A 25,237-nucleotide genomic window follows, 5' to 3' on the forward strand; every position below is an offset into this window, starting at 1 on the left:
GGTGCAAAACCTTGCTCAAGGTTGGGCTGGACACCTCCAGCCTGGACCATTTGGCTGTGGATCCAGCTGGAGATGCTGGGTTTGGGATGAATGCTGGTTTGTCTCCTCTTTGCCTGGTGCTGACCTTCCCAGCCCGTGGCTCTTTGCCAGAGCCGATCCGGCTCACAGAGCTGCGGCAGCGTTCCCAGGGAAGGGCGCAAGGCTGAGGTTGTTCACAGGGAGCCAGAAAATTCTTGCTCAAGATGGGCTTTGGCAAAACCAATTCCAGCTACACCTGGTGCTTTGGGCTTCCAGCTCCTCTCCCCAGTGCCACTTTCGAAGAAAACTGGAAGGGAGCCTACGAGGAAGATGGGGAGGGACTCCTTATGGGAGCGTGGAGGGACAGGACACAAGGAATGGCTTCCCAGTGCCAGAGGGCAGGGATGGATGGGATATTGGGAAGGAGTTGTTCCCTGGGAGGGTGGGCAGGCCCTGGCACAGGGTGCCCAGAGCAGCTGTGGCTGCCCCTGGATCCCTGGCAGTGTCCAAGGCCAGGCTGGACATTGGGGCTTGGAGCAGCCTGGGACAGTGGGAGGTGTCCCTGCCCATGGCAGGGGGTGGAACAAGTTCATCTTTAAGGTCCCTTCCAATCCATCCCGTGATTGATTGATGGATTGACTCTAAGTTTGCTGTGGGGACACAATCGCTTCCTCTCCACGCCCTGCACCCGCGGTCTGCATTCCCCAAGGGAATTCTCCTTGCTGCCTTTTCCTGCCACCCTGTGCCCTCGGTGCCTGCCCACGGCACGGCTGCGACCGCAGCTGCTCCTCGGCTCAGGCCATCCGCAGTCGGAAAAGGGAGCGTGGACGTGGGGCCCAAGGTATGATGAGAGCTGGCATTTCTGCCACGAGGCTCACCGTGGGCTAGGAAGCAAAAATAGAGTTTGATTCACTCCCTGCCAGCCAACCCAGGTCTGTTTTTCCCTCGGAGCTCTGGGGAGATTGTCAGGTCCCATCTTCCCTCCTTCCTCCCCCCCTCCCCACCGAGTTGCCAGGATTTATTTTCCTTCCCAGGCCTCTTCCATAACATGAGCAGCATGATGGAAACATGGCAGTTTCAGTCCAAACAGCAGCCCCGAGAGGAGAAGAGTGCTGGGAGCAGGAATTCAGTTCAGGAAAGGTTTCGAGGTTTCAGGCTCCATCTTGCTTTGGAACAAACTCCATCATTTCTCTCCCTCCCACCTTCCTCGGCACCGCCAAAATCTCTTTGTGTCGCTCAAAACATTTCATTTGCATTTCTGATTCTCTTCATTCTTCTGCGCTTGGACACAAAACTTTAAAACCTCGGGAAGGAAAAGGTTCCCTGGGATTAGCACGTTTGTGCCATTCTGGAAATGGATGCAGGGAGCTCTGGCAGGGAATAACCTTCCCCTTCTCCCTTGGCCGAGGCTTCTTCCTCATCACCCTGACTCCGTCACTCTGACCCAGAGAAGCATTTTGTGCCTGCAAACCACGTATTCCACCTTAATATATCCCATATTCCCCCCAAATATATCCCATATTCCCCCCAAATAAATCCCATATTCCCCCCAAATATATCCCATATTCCCCCCAAATAAATCCCATATTCCACCCAAATATATCCCATATTCCACCCAAATATATCCCATATTTCCCCAAAATATATCCCATATTCCCCCCAAATATATCCCATATTCCCCCCAAATAAATCCCATACTCCCCCCAAATAAATCCCATATTCCCCCAAATATATCCCATATTTCCCCAAAATATATCCCATACTCCCCCCAAATATATCCCATATTCCCCCCAAATAAATCCCATATTCCCCCCAAATATATCCCCATATTCCCCCCAAATAAATCCCATATTCCCCCCAAATAAATCCCATATTCCCCCCAAATAAATCCCATATTCCACCCAAATATACCCCTCCCCCCAAATAAATCCCATATTCCCCCAAATATATCCCATATTTCCCCAAAATATATCCCATACTCCCCCCAAATATATCCCATATTCCCCCCAAATATATCCCATACTCCCCCCAAATAAATCCCATATTCCCCCCAAATAAATCCCATATTCCCCCCAAATATATCCCATATTCCCCCCAAATACGTCAGACCAGTCCCCAAAGCAGCCTTCACCCGCTCAGCCCTCCCTGCTGCTCCTGCATCCCGTGGGGTGGGACAGCCCCTTCTCCTTGTGTGTGATCCCCCGGCCCCGGGGTGATCCCGCAGGAGATCCCAGTGGGACTCGCAGCACACCTGAGCTGTGCTCTCCCTCCGGAGAGGCCGGAATCCGCCAGGAGCCCCTCGGGAATGTTTGGGAAGGGACAGGAGCGGCGGTCACAGCTCGATGCTGGCGCAGTTCTGAGCCGTGCTGGTGGGATTTGGGAATGCTTGGATCTGTTCCCAGGTTGGATCTGTCAGTGCCCCCTCAAAGGCACTCTCCAGCCTCATTTTTCACAGACTCCCTGAGGCTCATTAGGCCCTGATCCCAGCACTGGGCACATCCCAGCCATGTCCCGACTTTCTGAGGCCACAGGATCTTCTCCAGATCATTCCACAGGTTCTTCCCGAGGATTTTGTCCTCCTCCTTCCGCGCTGTCCCACATCCCCTCTCCCATTTCCCCTTGCTTGGATCGCCCTGCAGTTCCCACCCTGGGCACCCCGTCCCTGCTGCCTCTCCAGGGAGTGCATCCCAGCGTTTGGAGGTATTCCTTCTTCCAAGCTCCCGCTTCCTTCCCGAGCTCTGCTCCATCCCCTGCGCCCTGCAAATCCCTTCTCCTGCCCCATCCCTCTCCCTCTGCTGGTGTCCAGACCTTGCTTAACCCTCCAGCGCGTTTTCCAACTGCCCCAGGAAAGGAATTTTCCCTTCTGAGGATGCCACGCCCTGAGGAATGGGGTTTCCCATGGGGCAAAAAAAGGTGAGGCCAGAGCCGCTTATCCCGGCCCCAAGCACTGGAAGGAGGAGCGCTGCAAGCGCAGCCATTCCCCAGGAAAAATCAGGGAATGAGGCAGGAAGAAGGAATTTCTCGCCTGAGGTGCGAGCTTCCCACGCAACCCCAAGCTCAGGATTTTCAGGAGAAGGGCCGGGAAGGAAGGAGCCCATCCCTGGGCACAGCGCAGGGTGATGTTATCGGCGTCACCGGAGCGTCACCGGAGGTGTGTGTGGGCACTGCCATCCTTATCACCCATCCCAGCTGGGATGGCAGCAGCCAGGGCTATCTCTGCTCCCTGCCTGGGAAATCAGAGAGATCCTTGTGCCCAGGAAATCCAAAGGATCCGGGTGACAAACTGACAAACTTCCCTTTTGCTCTTTTTTTTAAAAAAATTTTTTTATTTTTTATTTTTTTCCCCTTTAATTTCTTTTTGGAAAAGCTTTGGAGAAATTTCTGAAAGGGCTGTCTCAGCAACTTCCCTTCTGCTCCATCACTCGGAGCACTGCAACATCATCAAATTAGTCAAAAGAAAACAGTGGTGCCTCTCATTTCTCCAAACATCCAGATGCTCTTTCCAAGGGGAGCAGCATCCCAGGCTCTGCCCGGCACCGGAGGGGGAGGGCAGGATTCCTCTTTCCTTTTTAAAGCATCCAATTTGGCTTTCAGAACAGAAAAAAAGCTCCTCAGACTGGGGTTTGGATCTCTCTGGATCCAAGAGATCTGGCTAAGAGGATTTAATGGATCTGGGAGTGGTCAGAGAGGGATACCTGGATCCTGGATGCGGCTTTTGGGAGGGTTCAGCCACTCGATGGCCTCCAAGGACACATTGTCAGAGCTGCTTCCAGTTCCTCAAAGACATCGAAGTGGGGATATTAAAAATCTCATGGAATCGTTTGGGATGGAAAAGACCTTAAAGCCCATCCCATTCCACCCCTGCCATGGGCAGGGACACCTTCCACTATCCCAGGATGCTCCAAGCCCCATCCAGCCTGGCCAGGATTTCTCCAAAGAAGAGGAGCCAGCTCCTCTCTCCCTGGGAAGCTCCCAGGGCAGATCCAACCGGGGCTCCCTCGAGGGAGCTGTGCCCTCCCCAGTGCCCACCGGAACGGCTCTTTGGGTTCTCCTGTGGATAAAACCCTTTTGGAAACCCTATCCAGGGTCTGAGCTCGGACACGGCGTGGTGGCTGTCCCCTCAGCCTCCTCGAGTGTGAGTGACACGTGCCAGGTCACCCTGTGCCTCAGGGGGCTCGGAGCAGCCGCGTCAGGAGAGGAAAACAACTCATCCCAAAAAACCCTGTCGCTGTCCCAGCTCGCAAACAAGGCCCTCACAAGCAAGGGGCAGGAAATATTTGTAAAATGAAGCAATTGATGGGTTTTATTTTTACTCCCCCATCTGTGCTGGGGCTGGGGTGAGGCTCTGGCTGCTCTCAATGGGCTTTTCTCTCCCTGCCTCTCTCCGAAAGGACAGAGCCGGATCCTTCCGGGCAGCCTCATCCGGGGGAGGTCTGCGCTGGCTCGGGGCAGCCCCTGGCCAGGCACAGCAGCAGAACCCCCCTCGGCCCCCAGGTCACTCTGATGGCTTTGTCACAGCCACGCTTGGCTGTGCTTTTCCAGCAGAGCTTTTTCAGCTTTCCCAGCAGGGTCAGCCCCTCACTGCCGTGCTCACGCAGCCGGAAATCCATCAGGACCAGCAGCAGGAATCCCGCTCCTGCCACACCTGCAGACACGCGAGGGGACATGGAGCATCCAGGTAATTCCCACCTGGATGTCCCAGTCCCTCGGGATGGGGCACCTCGCTGTCAGGTGGTGCTCGAGGCTGGGGAAGGGGAGCAATCCCTGCTCCAGCAGAACTTGTAAATCCCAACCCACCCAAATTAGCACCCAACTTAATTCAACATCTGGGATTTCTCCAGCTGCCAACATTTACGGCTTTGCTGCTGTGCACACAATGAGATCCCACATTCCAGCCCCTCCAGCTGCTGCTGCTGACGGATGGATCCCGGTCCCAGCTTCCCTCGAGCTGGCAGTGGCCCTGCAGACACCTCCGTGGGAGCAGCAGGTCGTGCCAGGCACCAGCATCCCTCTGGAGCTGCCGGTGGGACCTCTGGCTGATCCTCAGCTTCTCCTGTGCGCGCAGAGGCAAAGCCCGTGCCCCTGGAGAGGCCTCGTGGTTCTCCACTTCCCTCTGCTAAGCCCCAAGTTCCGGGAGAGCCAAGGGATTTCTCCCTCATGGATTTAGCGCTTCTGTCTGGATTTTGGGCCCCTTCTGAGGAGCAGCAGCTGGGGCTCGTCAGCCGCTGGAGGTGACTTGGTGCGCTCGGTGTCCCTGTGCTGACCTGGCCCCGCGTCCGCCGGCATGGTGGGGATCAGGGCAGGAGGGCAGGGATGTGCAGCCGTGGAAATGAGAGTTCTCCGGGAGATTTAACAGCTGGGCCTCGCTCGGAGGGGACAGCCAGACCGGCTGCGTTTTCATCCTGCTAATTCTCCTCCGCCTGGCTGCTGGGGATTACTGGGATGGAGGGACTGGGCAAGAGAGCCTGGGCTTGCCCTTTGGACTGGGCACAGTGGGGTTGAGTGGCTCCTGGCAGTCCCTGGGATCCGTGTGGATTCTGGGATCTCTGTGGATCACCACCACCGCAGCAGAGATTGGGATCTGCTGCCTTGGGCCTCGGTGCTGCGGGTGGGGTTTCTTGTGTTTTATCTGATTGAAACCCTTTCAGGTGCTGCGGGTGGGGTTTCTTGTGTTTTATCTGATTGAAACCCTTTCACATCCTCCCAGGAGCCAGGTCACCGAGGAGCAGCTTTCCTGGCCTGGACGGGCACAGAAATCCCAGGGAAAACGGCCTCAGGGCACCTGTGCCTCCTCCCTTGCACCAAGGTGGCCACTTTCCAGTGTTTGGAAGGTGGCCAGAGCCCAGGGAAATATTTTGGCAGCTGAGCATGGCTCTGTAAAAGCAGAAAATGACAGAAAGCTCAAAGCACAGGGAGACGCTCTTTAAATGAAGTCTTTTCCTTAAGCCAAAGGGCTTCAAGGACTGTGAAACTGAATTTATTTGTATTTATTTGTCTCCCTGAAATGGAACCAGGAGCATCCTGCTGGCGAGATTCATGCCCTGGGTGCAAGCGTCCCGCTTTGGTGAGCGCCCAAACCCTGCCACCATTAATGAGAAGCCTCATTACGGAATCCAGGGGCATCTGGAAAGGCTTTTAAGGGCTGACAGCAGGAGCAAAGCAATTCCAGAGGGCATTTCTTCAGTGCCTGTGCCCATCCTGGCATCCCGTGCTCCTGCTCAGCCCGGCCCAGGGAGCCCCTTCCCTCCGTGGCCTCTGTGGTGCCACCTCCTGCCTCGCCTGAATGCCACGTCCCTAAGCCCCGCTTGTTTTCTCTCCTTGGCGAGGGCTCACATGGCAGAGGTTTTTCAGCAGCTGCTCAGGTGGTGTTTCAGAGCCTCTCCCACACCCCGAGTCGTGCATGGCGCAGTGAGTTACACCCGAGTTACACCGGAGTTACACCCGAGTTACACCCGGGTTACTCCGGTGGCACTGCGTGGGCCGGGGCAGCCGGCGCTGGGTGGGATGCCCTTGGTTCCCAGCCTTCCCTGCATCCCCAGCAATTCCAGGGGCAATCCATCCGTTTGCTCGACTGAAATCACTTCCACTCACAGCATCTGGAAAGGTCAGGGAGAGGAGAGAGAGCTCCTGGGAGCCTCCTGTTTGTTCTGGGGCTTTTTTCTCCCTCTTCCCTGCTCATAAACACCAAGCTGCTCTGCAGGCTCCTTCTGCCACGAGCTTTTCCAGCCTCCTTTCCCCAGCTCCTGTTTTCCCGGGGTTCCAGCTCGGGTTTTGGGGCGCAGAGGCTCTGTTGTGGAGCCAGCGTGGGCACAGGGTTCTGCTGCTGCTCCGAGGTGGAACTTCCATTGTGTTTGGGTTGTCCTCACCTCGCTGATTCATCGCCTTGGCCAGGGCTCAGCCTTTCCTTCCTTCCCACGGGGCAGTGGCCAAGTTTTCGCTCCTGTGGGAAGCGGCAGGAGCAGGACCTGTGCCCGTGGTCCCAGCACCCAGCGACCCAAATGATTTTTAACCCTTCAGTTTCAGGGAAGGGGAGAACAACCCCCAGAAAGCTGTGCCGGCACGGATGGAGAACGAGCGTGTCCTGGGGGACCTGTGGGGGAAGAGCACCGTCCCCGTGGTCCTGAACAACCCCTACTCCGAAGCAGAGCAGGTAAGAGGCCATGGCTGGGGCTGCTTTGGGTGGGAAAACCAAAATTCCCAGCGTTTGTGGGAGTGTGACCCATCCCGGTGGGTTCTCAAAGTACAAAGACCCTGTGGGGACAATGTGTGGTTGATCCCAAAAGCTGGAAGTGACAGATCCCAGAGCCCCTTTGGGCCAGGAGCTGAAGCCCACAAGGTTCAGGCAGGGAATGGAGGTCACTGGAGAATGATGCTCTTCATCCAAGGGCTGACGTGGGATGGGAGCCCAGCCAGGGACCAGGACGCTGAAGCCTCCCTGGGGAATGTGATCCCTTTTGGTGGCACCAGGCCAAGCTGCATCATGAAAGGCGTTTGGATTCATCTGATGGTAATTGAATAGAGCACTTCAGAGAACGCGTTCCACGGAGCCTTTTCATCTCCTCACACTCCACGGCCATCAATTCTCAGGCTCCCTTGCCAAAGGGAGATTAACTCCACGTCTGTAGCACAGCCAGAGACGTCAGGCAGACCCTGCCAGGCCACCGAGATCACCTCAGGGAAAACATGACGTGCGTGAGTTCTGCCAGTGCTCGGGCAAAAGGGTCTCCCTGATGGGATTATCCAGGGCAGGACACGGGGAATGGACTGGGATCATCCCATCCCACCCCCTGCCATGGGCAGGGACACCTTCCACTGTCCCAGGCTGCTCCAAGCCCCAATGTCCAGCCTGGCCTTGGACACTGCCAGGGATCCAGGGGCAGCCCCAGCTGCTCTGGGCACCCTGTGCCAGGGCCTGCCCACCCTCCCAGGGAACAATTCCTTCCCAATATCCCATCCAGCCCTGCCCTCTGGCAGTGGGAAGCCATTCCCTGTGTCCTGTCCCTCCATGCCTTGTCCCCAGTCCCTCTCCAGCTCTCCTGGAGCCCCTTTGGGCCCTGCAAGGGGCTCTGAGCTCTCCCTGGAGCCTTCTCCTCTCCAGGTGAGCACCCCCAGCTCTCCCAGCCTGGCTCCAGAGCAGAGGGGCTCCAGCCCTTGGAGCAACTCTGTGGCCTCCTCTGGATTCCTCCAGCAGCTCCAGGTGCTTCCTGTGCTGGGACCCAGAGCTGGATGCATTTTTCTTGGAATCCTGCATGGAATGATGTTCCCATGCACTTTTGCAGCCTCCCAGTGTCAGACACCCATGGGGGGGGTGGACATGAGACCCTCTGAGCTGGTGCTGATGCCCACTCAGGGCACTGGGATGCTCCTGCTCACGCTGCAGGGCTCTGACCAGCCTGGCCGAGTGCTGAGGTGCAGCTGGGATCCATTTCCACCCCGCCCTCAACTCAGGACCGTGGCCCTCAGGTGTCCCAGCAGCACAGCCAGCCTCAGGGTGGGCATCACCCCACACGAGTGGCAGCACCCCCGGGCCGCAGCAGCCACTGGAGGGATGTCCCTGGGCAGCCCCACGTCCCAGCACATGGATAATGCGGTGTGGCAGGAATCCCGAGCCCAGGGACAGGTCCGGGCTCCTCCCCCTTTGCCCCCGTTCTGGAAAGGCTCCGTCTCCCTGCCTCCTTCGCTAAGCCCCGTGCGTGTCCGTGTCTGCTGCCATAAGCACTTTATAACCTTCTGTGTGCAGAGCTTAATTTCTCTCTGTGTTGGGGCTGCCAAAACCGCCAGTCTTAAGCTGCTATTAAACTCTTTATTATTTTTTTTTTCCCCACTGGATGCGCAGCTTTCTTTTTATCCTTCTTATCCCCGAATCCTTACGCCTGCTCTTCTGGAAGCGGCGTGGCTTTTCCCGCAGCCGTTCCCCGGGGCTGTGTGCAGTCAAGGCTGCTGAACTTCTTTCAAGCAGCAATAAATACTATTAACACGGGGGAAAGTCAAGCCAAGTGGGAATTTTCCTTGCTTTTTTAGAGCAGGATTGGGTGGATTCACTTGGCCAGGTGCTGAATGCTCACTGAGGCTCGTAATGAGGTGCTGAAAGCCCCGCTAGGCATCGATCCCCATCCCTCTGTTGTTTTTTACGAAGCCACACCGCGTTTTTCGCTGCTTTCCCAGGAGCCCGATCCCCCTGGCCCTAAACCTGAAGATGCCGCGGCTGCACCAGGTCCTGCTTGAGTCCTCGGGGACTGATTTGTGAGCAGCTCGAGGGCAACCGGGAGCTTTGCGCCCGCGTAGCTCTCGGGGGAAGCGACTCGGAGCAGCTTGCGAGGGTGATTTGCAGCTGTCTAAAGGCCACACTCTCAGCCGAGCGCAGTTGATGCAGCCTGGAAGGAAAATGTCAGCATGGAAATAAATCCACGACCCGGCTGCTGCCGCTGCCGCTGCCCTCCCGCAGCCGATGCGGCTCAGCCGAGAGGGTGGAGGCAGGGTGAGGACCTGTAGAGCCCCGAGCGGGAGGTGTCCGCTGTCGTTCCGTCCCCACGGAGCCCCCAGGGCCGTGGGGCGCATTCCCCTGCAGGAGCAGAGAGCTCCGGAGCCGCAAAGCGCCGGCGCTCCGCTCCCGGTAGATGCTGTTTGCATAACGCGTGTGCGCCCCGGCTGCCGCAGTTGTCGCCCGGTTTGTCCCGCTCCTGAGTCACCGATATCGCAGCTGCCTAATTAAAACATGAAAGGATCTCGCACAGCCTCCCTGGCACAGCGACGGGGAATATTTGGCTTCGGTTTCGGCGTGCAGGGAAGGCGCGCACACACACACACAGAGACTCACACACAGAGCTCCTTCCCAGCCTCCTCTGGGTTCTCTCTCTCCACAGCTGCTCCGGGATGGGGTTGTCAGACCTGACACCTCTGCTCCAGCCTGGCTGGCATCCCAGGATTCAGCATCCCTCTGCTCCGTGGCCCTCTCCCAGCAAGGGTTGTCGGGCACTGGAGCAGATTAATGAGGTCCCGTTCATCCCTGGAAGTGTCCAAGGAATGTCACTCAGTGCTCTCTCTGGCTGACAGCTTGGTGCTCACTCCAAGGTTGGAATCAACCGTCTTCGAGATCTTTCCCAACCTTAAGGACCCTGTGATGCCAAGATTCCAGCTTGCCCAGCTCCTGCAGGGAGAAGACAAAAGGGAAAGGGAGCAGCTTTGAGGGGGTTTGAGGCAGAACATCTGCAGGCAGACGTTCAGCAGGCAGTGTCTCCCCGCTTGCTCCGAGGATGGGGACACTGCTCCATCCGCATTCCCAGCACGTTTTTGGGCCATACCTGCTCCAGCAAGAAGTATTTTAGCAGCACACCCTGTCAGGAGGTCAGAACTCCGATTAAAAAGTGCTGGACACAATCAACACTTCCCGCCTGGTGTTCCCGGTTTCTGTCTGGCAGGTGGAGCTGCGGGTGAGGATTGGTTCTGGTTGCATCTCTGAGCTGTTCTCAGCACGTTTTGCCCGTCTCAGAGAGCTGCTCTGAGCAATCGGGCTCACAGGGAAGGTGGCAGATTGTCCCCTTTGGTCCTCAGGGTGGGTCGGGGAGCACAGGATGCTGGTGGTGACTAAAGAATGATTTAATTCTCTTGGAAGAGTAAAACAAGCAGGGGGAAAAAAAGACCAGGAACTGCCACTGCCTTCAGTCAGGTTAGATTGCTCGAAATGGAAAAAAAATGAGCTTAAAAATAATGTTTTTCCAGGACTACATTGAGGAGGCTTTTTATTTACTGCTGGGTTTGAGCTCTAAATGAGGTTTTATATTTGGTTTCTGCAGCAAGGAAAGGGGAGGCCGAGATGTGGTTTGTGCTCTTTTGGCTTCAGGGCATGGACTTGGACACACTCCTTGGGAAAATCATGGGATTTGTGACATGAGGAATGTCGGAGCTCCATGGCAGCACAGCCTGAGGGGCAGGGAGCAGCTTTTGGGAACTGCCAGGGCTAAGGAAGGTCCTGCTGAGGGGTCAGGCTGTAAATCCCTGCCTTCCCCTGCAGCCTTTGTCCCTTGCTCCCAGAATAGGTTTTCAGAGCGTGGCATTACACTGTGAGCCTCAGGCTGCCTGAAATCCCTGTTTTCCGGGGAAAAAATGTCAGGAGATTATGGTAAAAAACAAGAACTGAACAAAAAGTCTGGCCAGTAGTGGCAGCAGGGCAATGCCGAGGTGTCTGCTCAGCCCAGGCTGTGGAATCAGCCAGACATTCCCCGTGCTTGGAAAAGCAGAGCAATCCTCTGGGAAAGTGGGAACGAGTCAGATCTGGAGCCTCAGCTGCTCTGTCATCCCTGTGGCTCCTGCTGCTCTCCCTGCTGAACCAGGAGCTTCTCCTACCCTGGGTTGGTTCTTTGCCTGGTCCTTCAGGCTGAATTTGTGCTGCTGCTGCCAGTCTGTGAGCCCAGGACCCCGAAAAGGAGAGTGATGCTGCTGAAGGCAGTGCCAGCTTCAAGGAAGCTTCAAGAAAACCTCGCAGATTAATTCAAAAGGGACACCAGCCCCAGAATTCGTGTAGGAAGGGACAGCAGATCCAGTCTGGGCAGAGACTTGAAGAGGTGCCAAGCACAAGCAGGTTTGGCCAGGACGCTCTCAGGTGTCCCCTGGAGAGCTGCAGCGACAGCGCCGTGGTGCCAGCGATGGAATTCCATCCCTGGGTGAGATCTGATTCCTAGGAGAGAGATCTCTGCTTCCCAGAGGCACCACAGCCTTCCCTGTCCCCACTGGAAGGCACCGGTGGCTCCTTAAGCTTTGAATGCTTGGGGTGAGTAAGGGCCACGGCAGAAAATTGCAATTTTATCTGTGAAAACGTGCAAAAAGAAGCACCTGTAACCAGTTCTTCTCCTCACAAGTTCTGTGCTGGCTGGGGCTCTCCCCGTGCTGGCACAGAACTCCAGGAGTGCTGGATGGGCCCATCCCAAGGCAGAGAGTCAGGGACAAATCCAACTACTCGTGATTCAGCAGCACCCCTGCTGGGATAATTTATCCACCCTCATTCCTACATCTTCCAGCGTTGGTATCAAAGGAAAACTTGAACACAACATCCTCCCAAGTCACTTCCACCCCTGATTTCAACTCATTCGCCACAGATTTGGCCGTCCCATAACCAGACACCACTTCTTAATTCCACTGCTCCATTGTGGGATTCCAAATAATGCCAAATACCGGGATAATGCACCTCGCCTGGCTGTGCCAGCCCCGGAATTCAAGCACAGGTCCTGTGTTGCTGTGACCTTTTCCTGGATTTTGCCGGTGTGTTCTGACCTCGTGCCGGGTGTTCCCTCTTTTCCAGCCGCCGCCATCCGGGCGCCAGTCCCCGACCAAGAACACCCTCAATGGGAGCCCTTCCAAATGCCCCCGGTTCGTGAAAATCAAGAACTGGGAGACGGGCTCCGTGCTCCACGACACCCTGCACCTCAAGACTGCCATGGTGAGTAGAGCTGGTAGGACTGGCCAAAATTCCCTGAGCATCGTTGAGTGGATGGCGGCGTCTCCGAGATGGGTTTACCCGGGAATGCAGAAGTGGAGGAATTCAGTCTTGTCTCCAGGAGGGTTGGAATTTCAAACCTCTGGTGCAATAAACAGGGAGAGAGGGAAATCAATCTGGGATAAATAAGGAAAAGCATTTGACTTCATGCCAAGCCGGGGTGTGAATCCCATCTCTCCGATTGTCCGGATTGGGGGGGCAAGAGGTGACTGCACCCGGCCTGGCTGTCATCCCACAGCACCCCCAGGGAGCTGGGAATGTCCCTGTGTGTCAGACACCCCCCCCTCTGTGTCGGCCATTGCTGGCTGCCCCAGCCCAGCTCAGGTGACCACCGGCGCCGAGGTGGCTCCAGAGCATTCCTGTTCCCTCCTGTCCCCTCAGGCCACGGCGTGCACCGAGCAGATCTGCATGGGCTCCGTGATGACCCCCAGCCCCCACATCCGCAAGTCAGAGGACACCAGGACCAAGGAGGAGGTGCTGCTCCTGGCCAAGGACTTCATTGACCAGTACTACTCCTCCATCAAGAGGTGAGTGCTGGTGCTGGAGGCCTGAGGCTGCTGCGGGGGCCGAGATGTCACATGTGTCGCCTGCAGAGCTGCCTCCAGCCCTGGGGCCCAGCACAGGGAGGACCTGGAGCTGTGGGAGAGAGTCCAGAGGAGGCACCAGGATGATCAGAGGGATGGAGCAGCTCTGCTGGGAGGAAAGGCTGGGAGAGCTGGGATTGTTCAACCTGGAGAAGAGAAGCTTTGGGGTGACCTCAGTGTGGCCTTGCAGGGCCTGAAGGAATCGACAAGAAACATGGAGAGGGACTGGGGACAAGGCATGGAGGGACAGGACACAGGGAATGGCTTCCCAGTGCCAGAGGGCAGGGCTGGATGGGATATTGGAAGGAATTGTTCCCTGTGAGGGTGGGCAGGCCCTGGCACAGGGTGCCCAGAGCAGCTGTGGCTGCCCCTGGATCCCTGGCAGTGTCCCAGGCCAGGCTGGACAGGACTTGGAGCAGCCTGGGACAGTGGGAGGTGTCCCTGCCCATGGCAGGGGGTGGAATGGGATGAGCTCTAAGGTCTTTTCCAACCCAGGTCATTCCATGGTCCCATGATTCCATGATTCCATGATCTGGTCTCCCACACCTGCGAGTCACAGCACGGGGACACTCTGGTGCTCCTTGAGCAGCTGCTTCTTCAGTGGGGTCTCACTCCTGGTGTTTGTTTTGTCTCTGTGCAAGTCGCTGCCCTCTGCCCCGGCTCCTCGCTCCCCTGTTATCCCAAAGCTGGGATAACCATCCTCACAAGCCCTGTGTGTGCAGGAACAAGGAATTCCAGGTGGAGAGCAGCAGCATTCCCTGCCCTCCGCCTGACCCGCCACCTCCTCTGCTCCCAACCTGCACAGATCCGGCTCCAAGGCCCACATGGAGAGGCTGGAGGAGGTGACCAAGGAGATTGAGGCCACTGACACCTACCAGCTGCGGGACACGGAGCTGATCTACGGGGCCAAGCATGCCTGGAGAAACGCGGCGCGGTGCGTGGGCAGGATCCAGTGGTCCAAGCTGCAGGTGAGCACCAATCCCACTGGAAATATCCTGCCAAAGGGTTTGCTGGAGTTTGGGAGAGGCAAATCCTGCTCTCCAACCTCTGGGAAGCACAGCACAGGTACAGGGGCAGGTGTCCAGCACGCACGGCTCCCCTCGGCAGATTTGGGATGTTGGCAGGAGCTGGAAAAGCATCTGCGGGGTGGGTGGAGATGAGGTGGCTGTGTCTGAAATGGAAGCTGGTGCTCCCAGGGGACGTTTTCCAAAATCAGATCCTGCTCCAATCCATCTCCCCTGCTGCTTCCAAACCTGTTGCTCCGCCTGGAGAGAGGCAGCAGGACACATTTGTCCTCGGTACTGAGATCCAGCAGGAGAGGGTTTGGCTCAGTGCCCTTTTGGCAAGGGAAACGCAGAACAGGGCTGGAATCCGTGATCCCTAGGGAATCCCTTGGTGCAGGGATGTCCTCTCCTCCCATAACCTGGAACAAATCCAGTGCTGCTGAGCAGTTCCTGTGGCTGCTCCACACAGGGAATGGGCACAGCCCCTTCTGTGATCCTCCTTCCTGATCTCCCCATGCTTTTGTGGCTGCCCCTGGATCCCTGGAAGTGTCCGAGGCCAGGTTGGACAGGGCTTGGAGCAAGCTGGGCTAGTGGAAGATGTCCCTGCCATGGGCAGGGTGTGGAATGGGATCCTCTTTAAAAGTCCCTTCCAACCCAACCCATTCCATAATTCCATGATTCCCTGTCCCCCAGAGCTGTCCTGTTCCAGCTTTGAGTGCTGATCTGCAGGAGAAGCCGGGCAGAGTCCGTAACAGTGGGGGGATAAGGCAGGCACGGCAGCAGGTTGGGAGCACGGGAACGAGGAGGATTTTGCCTGAGCAGCAGATGAGTCACCTCTCCAAAGCAAAAAGGGCAGCTGGATCTGATATCCACATGTTCCAAAGGCAGGGAACACATAATTATGGGGCTTTAGATCCCTGAGAAGCCACGGTGGTGCCTGGAGTTCTCCGTGTGCTGTGTTGCCTCTGCCTGGCTCTGCCCCGGGAGCTGGAACATCCCGCAGGATCCCCACGACTGCTTCCCTGTTTCAGGTGTTCGATGCCCGGGACTGCACCACAGCCCATGGGATGTTCAATTACATCTGCAACCACATCAAATACGCCACCAACAAGGGGAACCTCAGGTGAGCCACCAGGGAGTCCCAGGGTTTGTGTCCGAGGGCCTCTGGGTGTGTGACAATCCAGCTCTGGGCCAGCTGGAGTTGGCTCTGGGCCACCACACAGCCAACACCATTCCTGGGAAGCGTTAGAGGGACCTGATCGGGGCTGAAGGAGTCCTGCTGGTCCAAGTCTCTCTCTTCTTACTCCCTGTGGGACCTCAGAGGGCAGATTTCCCCATCATTTCCCCTTTCCCTGTATTCTGCATCCAAGGCAGACTGTGGACTGCTGAAACCCCTGTTAGCAGCCAGGAGCTGGCAACACCCCGTATTCTGGAGCCGCGACGTCCTCCAGTGTGACAACTCTTTGGGGCTCACTCAGGCCACACCCAGAGGTGGTGGCAGGTGGGGACAGCACCTTTTCCTCCACTCCTGCTGCTCCTGGCATTCGCCAGCGCTGCCTTTCCCTTGCAGATCCGCCATCACCATCTTCCCGCAGCGCACGGACAGCAAGCACGACTTCCGCATCTGGAACGCGCAGCTGATCCGCTACGCCGGCTACAAACAGCCCGACGGCACCATCCTGGGGGACCCCGCAAACGTGGAGCTGACCGAGGTACCCAACCTGCCCTTCCCGGGGCTGCTGGGGACACACAGGAATGCAGAGGGACAAGGGGCTGGGTCAAGCAGGTTGGGATTGGCCAGCGCAGCGCCGCAGGGTGAGGTTGGCTTTGGGTCACCCTCAGGTATTTTTCTGGGAATAAAGGCTGGGTTTTGTTACTTTTCTGCTTTTCTCACCCGTTTCCCCTTCACCGTTACAGACACAAGCCGTGATCCTACTGGGGTTCTGTTCCAGGCTCATTTTTAGCCCAAATCCCCCTGACCTGGCTGTGGGTGGGCTGGGACAGGCCACTCCCTGTTGTAGCTCCCTTGGGTGGAGGTTTTTGGTCAACCAATCCTGTTGAGATCCATGCCCAGGAGCGTGCAATTCCCTGCCCACAGTGCCTGAAGAGCAGGTGAGCTGCTGGGACATCAACCCTGCCTTTATTTTCCCCATAGATCTGCATCCAGCAGGGCTGGAAGGCGCCGTACGGGCGCTTCGATATCCTGCCCCTGCTCCTCCAGGCCAACGGCAACGACCCGGAGCTCTTCGAAATCCCGCCGGAGCTCGTGCTGGAAGTGCCCATCCGGCACCCCAAGTGAGTCAGGGGCAGCCCCAAAACTGCTCGAGGGGATCAGCAGGGCTGAGCTCCTCTGGTTCCACCTTTGCCGTGGCTTGGGGGCTTCACCCAAGACCCTCTCCCAGGTCCTCCCTCCAGGAAAGCTGGCAGGGCCTGGAAGGAAGTTGTGTCCATGTCTCAGGGCTTTCCCTCATATCCAGATTGATTTTCTTGGAAAGTTTCCCTTTCCTTGCTGTCTCCCAGGCCTTACACCACTCTGTAGTCGCTTTGTCCTCATAAACAGCCCCAAAGGGAGGTACTGATGGAAATGTTCTGCTCAAGTCCTTCACCCTGGCGGCAAAGTGACCGCCCCCATCCCCCTGCCTCCATTGGGCAGGGAATTCCCGGCTGGTTGACGTTTTTCCTGGCAGGTTTGAGTGGTTTAAGGACCTGGGCCTCAAGTGGTACGGGCTGCCAGCTGTTTCCAACATGCTCCTGGAGATCGGGGGCTTGGAGTTCTCCGCCTGCCCCTTCAGTGGCTGGTACATGGGCACGGAGATCGGCGTCCGTGACTACTGCGACAACTCCCGCTACAACATCCTGGAGGTAATTCCTGGTGCTCCTGGAGGGTGAGGAGTCACTGGGGAGCAGGCAGGACACTGGGAGGGCGTTGCCTGGAGTGGGAGAGCGCAGGATATCCCCTCTCCTGCAGCCACGTGGGCAAGGGTTGGCAAAACCTCTGCGTCCCATGGGGCCAGCAGGTGTCCGACACACAGCCCATGTGATCCCTGTGGAGATTCCCAAGGAATCTTAGGGATCAGCAGGCGCCTCGGTTGAGGTCAAGTGCTGAAACATGAAAGGGTGCTGAGATGCTTGGTGGCTCCTCAAGGACCACCTGAGCCTGCCCTTGAGGAACCTCCAGCTGGTCCCACGGCTCAGGGACTGCCCACACTGGGAGAGACCAAGCCAAGCCATGGGAAGGTCTCCATGCAGGGGATGTGGATCCATCAAAACCTTCCAAGGAATGCTGAGTTATTCTTTAGAGGGGCTCCATCCCTCCCCAGTCTCCTGAAACCCAGTGGGGTGGGAGCAGTGTGAGTGTCCAGCTGCTCCTGGTGGCCTTCTCAGCAGCGTTTGGCCACCTGCCCCTGCTCGGGGTGGGGGAACGGCCGTGTTCCTGCCATGGAGAGGGAAAGACAGGATTTCTCCCCGGAGGAAGGCACAACATCAGCCCTTCCCTGCCCCGTGGGTGCCGTGTGTCAGCCTGGGCCTCTCCTCTGGGTTCCTCTGCCCAAGCAGACATCTCCAATCATTGGGTTTTGGCCATTAAATGCCTCCCCTCCTGCTGTGTGTTGTTACAGCAAGTGGCCAAGAAAATGAACCTGGACATGAGGAAAACCTCGTCGCTGTGGAAGGACCAGGCCCTGGTGGAGATCAACATCGCTGTGCTCTACAGCTTCCAGGTTCCTCGGGACTCTGCTTGGTCTGGGCCGGACTGGAGGGACACGGGGAGTGGGTGGGACCGGCGTGGAGACATCCACCCAAGGACGACTGGGCCTCCCTAACGTGGGCTGCTGCAGTGAGATCTAATCATCTCCGTGCCCTGGAGGTTGTAAAACAGCTCTGCCAGCACCTGAGTTCTGCTGGTCCAGAGGGAATATCCCGATACAGGGAAAACCCAGCCCTTCTGGCTCATCCATGAGGCAGGAATCAGCCTGGGTCCTCCTCCAGCCTGCACTTAAGGGCTGAGCAACAAAACCAGTCCTTGGCAAGCCAAGCTCAGAGGGTGGGAGTCCTTCCCAGAGCTGGGTCCGAGCTACCCCATTGGAGGAGCTTCCCAAGGTTCTGAGCAGAGGATGCTCCATCCCATTGATCCCATCTTTGCTCGGCCCGGGACAATTAATGGGGGGAGCATAGAAGCCTCCTTGGGAAGACCAGGGTCAGCAGCCACCTTGGATCATCCCCAAAGGTCCTGTAAGACCATGGGAGTGAGGAATATTTGGGACAAACAGCTCCAACTGTAAAACTTTGGCTTTTGCCTTCTGGGGTGCGTTGACAGCTGCTGGCTCTGCTCTCTTGTGCCCCGACAGAGTGACAAGGTGACCATCGTGGATCACCACTCGGCCACCGAGTCCTTCATCAAGCACATGGAGAACGAGTACCGGTGCCGGGGGGGCTGTCCCGCCGACTGGGTCTGGATTGTGCCGCCCATGTCGGGCAGCATCACCCCGGTGTTCCACCAGGAGATGCTCAACTACCGCCTGACGCCCTCCTTCGAGTACCAGGTGCTGGCCCCGCCTTCGCCTTCCACCGGTGCCTTGTGGCCACGGGCGGGGTGGGCGTGGGAGCTCGGGAGGTGCAGGAAGGAGAGGGACACCACCCGATTCCTTCCCAGGCTGTCCCTCAACTCCGTGACGAGTCCGATTGACGTTTCACCCTAACAGGGTGTAAGAGTGGGGTTCTGCCCCTCCCTGGGAATGTGGGACCCCTGAGCTCCCAACTTTTTAATCACACGGAGCTCCTTCCCTTCGGAAGTGCCTAATGGGTGGGGGAGGAAATGGCCTGGAAAACACCTGGATCCCTGCCTTTGCAGCCTGTATCCCTGCCTTTCCAGCCTGCAGGATTGAGGGGATGGCTCCTATATCCCTGCCTTTCCAGCCTCTATCCCTGTATCCCTGCCTTTCCATCCTGCAGGATTGAGAGATTGGCTCCTGTATCCCTGCCTTTCCAGCCTCTATCCCTGCCTTTCCAGGCTGCAGGATTGAGGGGATGGCTCCTGCATCCCTGCCTTTCCAGGCTGTATCCCTGCCTTTCCAGGCTGCAGGACTGAGGGGATGGCTCCTGCATCCTGGGGATTCGGCAGCGGGACAGGAGCTCCTGCCCAGCAGGCCCAGCAGGGATCAAACGCTGCTGCTGGAGCATTTAATGCTCCAGCCCACGGGAAGAGAAGTCCCCGAGCAAACCCTCCCTGGTTATGCAGCCATCCCTGCTCCGGTGCTTTCCACACAATGTGACCTTTAGTCAAGAACCCTTAAGGAATAATCACAAAGCAGGAGCAGTCTGTTCACTCCTGTAACCAGCCCACCAGGCCCCCCAGTGCTTCCTGGCCCTGATTGCAGCCTGCAAGGGCACGGAATGAGCTTCTGTGTGCTCACTCCTGGCTTCAGCTGCCTCCCCTTCCCCAAGGGCCTCTTAGGGGAAAAAAAACCTGTGGCCAGGGTGGAGGGAAGGATCTGTTTCCATCACCTCTCCCCTTCTGGCGTTGCTTTCTTTTTGCCTGTGGCCTATTAACGCTCCTCTCGAGAGGTGACAGAGCGGTTGGCCAGATGCTGTTACAAGCCGGGAGGCTTTATTAGATTGCAATTTTCCTGGGCATGTTCCATTGCCCAAAAAAAAGCCCCTTGAGGCTCCGAGGATCAGAGGGGAGAGGGAAAGCAGTGGAGTGGCAGCTTTTCCTCCCCTTCCTGACTGGAGGAATTTAACTCTCAGTGCCGTGGATGCTGCATTTCTCTGAGCTCTGAGCACTCCCCACCACCTGATCCCTGCTTTTCTCTCTCCTAGCCGGACCCCTGGAACACCCACGTCTGGAAAGGAGTCAATGGGACACCCACCAAGAAGAGGGCCATTGGCTTTAAGAAGCTGGCAAAGTAAGTACCAGCAGGCTCTGCAAAGGCCTGGAATGTTTGGGGCTGGTCCTGGATTTAAGCACCCTATGGGTGTGTGCCTCACCCCATGGATGATGGGCTGGACTTTGGGCCACTGGAGGCTTTACCTGCCATGAGGGACATCTGGGGACACAGGCAGCCCTTTGAACACCCCCTTAGGCCACCGAAAGGGCTGTGAGCAGGTGGATACCAGATCTTGGGCATTGTCTGTTCTCCCGAGCTGTTCATTCTCCAGGAAGGAGGTCTTAATGCTGGGGGATGGTTTTCCCACTCTTTGGGTGTTTCCCACTCTTTGAGGGAGTTTTGCCTGTTTGTCCTTCCCTTGGAGCAGGAAGATCCCCCCCGTCCCTGTTCGGGGCTGTGCTGGCACCAACGAGATGAAACTCCCGTCCATATTCCTGCTTTTCCCAGTGACTTTTCCCCTACTTGAGGAGCACCTGCCTCCAGTGCGTGCCCAACCCTCCCAAACACCTGTTTTGGAAGGAAGGGGGGAGGTGGGAATGAGGAATCTCCCTGCAGGTAGCAGATGGATCAGGGCTGAGCTGGGATTCACACTTCATGGTCAGTTGACCCCTGGCAAGGGGCCACACCAGTCCCTCTTCCGTGCCAAGGCTCCTCAGCAGCAGGGACGCAGGAATGAAGTGCAATTTGGACCCTTTGGCTGATCCTGGCCCAAATTCCTCCCCTGTGGGCCATTGGCAGAGAGGAGCTGCTGGTTCCGTGGCAGCAGAGCCCTGGGCCAAGGCGGGAGAGGGCTGGGTGTGCCCTGGTGATGGTGGCCAGGCTGCCAGGTGGCCCTGGCTCATCACAGCATCTCCCCACGCTTCAGTTTCCCCGAATCTCTTCCATCAATTTGTTCCCACTCTTCAGCTGTCACCTCCTGCGAGCTGTTTTCCGTGGTGCATCCATAAAAAGGCTCAGCAGCTGAGGAATGTGCTCCTGCAGCTGACGCTGGGGCTGGGTGAAGAGAGGAGGATTCATGGAGTTTGGAGGAAAAATGCTTTTATTGCTGCGTGCCCCGTTGAGGGATGGTTTTGTAAAAACGTGAGCGTGGCAGGTAATTTAAAAAACAAAAAATCCCCGTCGTTCCTGATGTAGGGAAAGGAATTACCTCGGTAATTCACCATTAATCCTGTCTGGATCTGAGCTTATCAGCCGTACAAGAGGCAGCCGGAGCCCAGAGCCCTGAGCGTGATTTGGTGCCTGCTCAGACTCAAAATTCTGGCCAAATCTGAGCCTTCAGCCCTGCCCCTCCCGCCCCATCCCTGCCCTGGGGCCAGTGCGGGTGCTGGGGCCACGGGGCACTGCCACCGTGGGGAAGGAAAGGGCAGGACCGCGCTGAGGAGCGGGGACAGCAGCAAACAACTATTCCTGAGGCTGACTCTGCCGTGGAGAGCAGCTGCCAGGGGCGGGCAGGATAAACCAGCCGGGGGGAGTTTCTACCTCTTCTTTCCTACTTTTCTTCCTCCCTAAATGATTCCCCAAACCCAGAGCATTCCTGGGCAGGTGGGGCAGGGGGAAGCTGAACTTCTCCTGCCCAGTGTGACCATTCCAGCTGCAACCTCCATTCCCCACAGCTCATCTGGAGGGGATGCAGGAGTCCTGCTGAACTCAAAAACGCGGGGCAGGGGCTGTCAGAGTGAATCGAGCAGCCCTTCCTCTTGCAGAGGCCACAGAGATGCTCGGTACTCCCTCAGCCTTCCAAAAATTGCCTCCTTTTCCCTGTTGCAACATCAGCCTAAATCCAGACCTGATGGAGTTCTGCCTTTCTGGTGGCCTGTTTAGGAAAAATGAAGATGTTCTGCATGCAAGGAAAAACGGTGTTGAAGTGATTATGAATGTCCCTAAAATGACAAACCCACAACCCTTGTCCCCATCACGGCGCTCCCACTGGTGCCACCGACAGGGAATCAGCGTTCCTGGTGCTGCATCACCCCGGCCAGGAGCAGAGAGAGGCTGCTGACCTCGCTGGGCTGCTGTCAGAGCTGAGCCAGTGGGGAAAACTGGAGGAGAAGCAGCCAGTCACGGCTTCAGGCTGGGGGGAACAGCCAGCTGGGCACAGCCGTGCCAAGGCTCGGGTAAAGGTGGCACCCCCCGGCCTCGGGAGAGCTGCTCCTGCCAGGGGACTTCACGGTGTCACCGCAGTGCGAACCACAGGCACCGAGACAGCTCAGTGTGACCTCGGTGTCCCCGGGCTCTGGGGGATGTGTGGAGCAGGACTGGCCAGGGCGGCTCCTGCAGAACCCAGCTGGGTTTAAGGGATGGAGGAGCTGCTGTTCCTCCTGGAGTTCCAGCTCTGCTTGGTTCCAGCTTTTCCTTCGGCATTACCTGCCCCGAGTTCTTCTCCTGCTTCTCTGCCCCTGCAGAAATACCACCCCCGTGCCTGGTTGAGCATTTTCCTCCTTAAACCCATTTATTTGAGCTCTGTGTGCAATTTCCCTCATCTCCTCTTCCTCTCTGACAAGTCAAGCTCTTCCAGAGCTTTCCAAATTTCCCAAAATTGACGGTGCAGCTTTTTAAGGCAGGCTGTTCTTTTAATAAGGAGTGAAAAGGTCTGGGGTAGAGGCACAGCCAAGGACCAAGCTCTGACTGGGATTTGTTCCTGCTTCCCAGGGCTGTGAAGTTCTCAGCCAAGCTGATGGGCCAAGCCATGGCCAAGAGGGTCAAGGCCACCATCCTGTACGCCACGGAGACGGGGAAGTCCCAGGTCTACGCAAAAACTCTGTGCGAGATCTTCAAACACGCCTTCGATGCCAAGGTATTGCACCAGCTCCCGACTTGTGACGGGCGTGAAATCATGGGTGTTCCAAGGAAATACATGGAAAACAGCTGCCAAGGGCCTTCAGGATGTGACCTTGTGGGTCTGGGTTGGAGCCTGCACAGGGATTCTCCCAGCTGATTTCGTGCAGCCATTGCAGCACCCGTTTGCCCGTGGTCCCTTGGGTGGCAGCTCCAGGGCTGCCCGTGTCCCTCAGGGCTCCAATTCCCACCCTCCCCATGCAGAGATCTCAGGGATGCACTGTTCCCATCCCCAGGAGGCTCCCAGCTCTTTGTAACCTCCCTGTGCTCCCAGGTGATGTCCATGGACGAGTACGACATCGTGCACCTGGAGCACGAGACCATGGTCCTGGTGGTCACCAGCACCTTCGGCAACGGGGACCCCCCTGAGAACGGAGAGGTAGGACAGCAGCGAGGGGTGGCTGCAGCCGGGGACAGCAGTGGCACAGCAGCAGGAACAGCCTCTTTCAGCTCAGACTGAGCTGGAGTGACCCAAACCAGGTCCGGGTGCTGTACCTGCCTCCAGCCTGCCCTGGAGCAGGGACATCTCCTGATTCCCTGCCGGGAGGCAGCCAGTGACCCCCTGCCAGTGTCATGCTGAAGGTGACAGTCCCCTGGCAGGGGGCTGCCACCTCATGCAGCCCTGGGCAGCTGGGAACAGTGAGCAGGGAGCAGAGCCACGGCCCAGGCTGTGCTCGGGGCTTTGTTTCCTGCAAAACCTGGCAAAACTGACGGCCTTTTTTACTCTTTTTCTGTAGAAATTTGGCTGCGCATTGATGGAGATGAAGAATCCCAACTCCAACCTGGAGGAGAGGAAGTAAGAGCACTCCAACCCCTTCCCCTCCCACTCCAAACCCCAGCGTGCAGAACAGGTTCCCTGCCTTCATCCTCTCCCAGGGGAGTGGGAAATCCTTGCAAATATCCAGGAATGGGGCCTGCCTGGAGAGCCAGGGAATGGAGAGGGTGGAGGTCCCAGGAAGGACAAAAGCACAGAGTCAGGGGTGCCTGTGGATCCCTGCTATTCCCTGGGATGGCACCTTAATGCTTCTCTCAAGAGGCAGGAACCTATGGCAAAATAAGTAAAAGTAGGAATTTCCCCCAAGTCATCGATTCTGAGAGCCAGGGCCTGTCCAGGAGACACCAAAATAGTACGAGTTGGAGGTAGAAGGGAGTTCCCAGCCTTGCAGATGTAGGTGGGGGAGGGCTCGAGAACCAGATTTAGCTGCAAGCATGGTGTGAAAAGATTTCCAGGGAAAATAAAAGCCGCGATAATCCTGTGATGTTTGTAACCGGTACCTTGGAGACGGAATCTGAGATTGCAGAAAATCCCCCTTCACAGGAAGATGAGCTTTGAGCATCTCCGTGCGGATCCCCAGGGGGCTGGGAAGGGAGGGCAGTGTGAACAATCGTTTGGGGTCTCCTTTTAGCCGTGAAGGATAAAATATTTCCCTGAACTGGGACACGGCTCCACCCTGGAATGTCTCCTGAGCTACCAACTGGCACAGGGCTGCTCCTTAATTAAGGATGGAGCAGCCCTGGCCGGGGATCCGGGGCGATTCCAGCGCCCTGGCCTGCAGCGGTGTCACGGGGCTGTGGAGCGGTGACAAACACGGCAGGGACCGGCCCGTGGCTCTCTGGAGCTGGCCCTGCTGCAGCCCCAAGTGCTGTCCTGGCCCAGCCGCCGGATGGGTCCCTGCAGGGCTCCCCAGCTGGAAACCCCTCAGGTTCCTGATGGCCTTAGTGGGGACAGTGATGGAGCAGGACGTGCAGGCTGCCCTGGAGGGCTCTGGATGGAGATAGGGGCAGTCCACACGTGGTTCTCACTCCAAGGATCTTCTCCTTGGGTGCTGCCCAGGGCCAGTCAGGAGATTGGAGGAGTTAAAAGCCCCTGAGCTCGGTGCTTGCTGTCCCAGACACCCCGAAGTGTGATTTAAAGGCTGGCAGGAGGTTCTGAGAGCCAGGCAGGGACACCTTCCACCACCCCAGGGTGCTCCAAGCCCTGTCCAGTCTGGCCTTGGGCATTGCCAGGGATCCAGGGGCAGCCACAGCTTCTTTGGGCACCCTGTTTTTGCGATTGCCCCAACCAATATCCAGCACCTTACTAACATCGAGCACGCAAAAGTCCTTTTGCCATGAGAAAAGGAGACCTGGAAGGGACTGTGAGGGGAAGAGGGACAGTGTCAGCCTGGCAAAAGAGACCTGGAGAGAGCAGTTCCTGTCCATGCACCTGCCCACGGACTCCCAGCTCCACCAGGGAGTGCTGAGGCCCCTCAGGGTGGGGTGGCCTCTCCAAACCCCAGTGTCACAGGACCCTGCCAGGGCTCTGCGGCCCCAGCTCTCTGTCCTGAGCCCTGAGGCTGTGCTGGGGTTGATATTTGGCTCCTCATGTCTTACAGTGAGGGTTTTCCAAGGGTTTTCCGAAGCATTCCTAAGCTATTCCTA

At 57.2% G+C, this 25,237-nt stretch overlaps 1 protein-coding gene across 4 annotated transcripts in view; it reads left to right on the forward strand.

Moving 5' to 3' along the window:
• NOS1 (nitric oxide synthase 1) overlaps positions 1 to 25,237 on the forward strand; it is a 68,310-nt gene that overhangs the window by 30,311 nt on the left and 12,762 nt on the right. For 3 of the 4 annotated variants that reach the window (XM_039560779.1, XM_039560778.1, XM_039560780.1), the window contains exons 3-16: positions 7,036 to 7,168; positions 12,314 to 12,451; positions 12,890 to 13,035; positions 13,898 to 14,060; positions 15,128 to 15,219; positions 15,667 to 15,808; positions 16,252 to 16,391; positions 16,784 to 16,958; positions 17,714 to 17,815; positions 18,443 to 18,637; positions 19,914 to 19,999; positions 22,631 to 22,775; positions 23,091 to 23,195; positions 23,554 to 23,612. In XM_039560779.1, the coding sequence (XP_039416713.1) occupies positions 7,036 to 7,168; positions 12,314 to 12,451; positions 12,890 to 13,035; positions 13,898 to 14,060; positions 15,128 to 15,219; positions 15,667 to 15,808; positions 16,252 to 16,391; positions 16,784 to 16,958; positions 17,714 to 17,815; positions 18,443 to 18,637; positions 19,914 to 19,999; positions 22,631 to 22,775; positions 23,091 to 23,195; positions 23,554 to 23,612 (1,821 nt within the window). The remainder of the gene's footprint in view (positions 1 to 7,035; positions 7,169 to 12,313; positions 12,452 to 12,889; positions 13,036 to 13,897; positions 14,061 to 15,127; positions 15,220 to 15,666; positions 15,809 to 16,251; positions 16,392 to 16,783; positions 16,959 to 17,713; positions 17,816 to 18,442; positions 18,638 to 19,913; positions 20,000 to 22,630; positions 22,776 to 23,090; positions 23,196 to 23,553; positions 23,613 to 25,237) is intronic. The other variant, XM_039560781.1, reaches the window with a different exon arrangement.

The sequence above is a fragment of the Corvus cornix genome, chromosome 15 (genome assembly GCF_000738735.6).
Source record: "Corvus cornix cornix isolate S_Up_H32 chromosome 15, ASM73873v5, whole genome shotgun sequence".
NCBI lineage: Eukaryota > Metazoa > Chordata > Aves > Passeriformes > Corvidae > Corvus > Corvus cornix.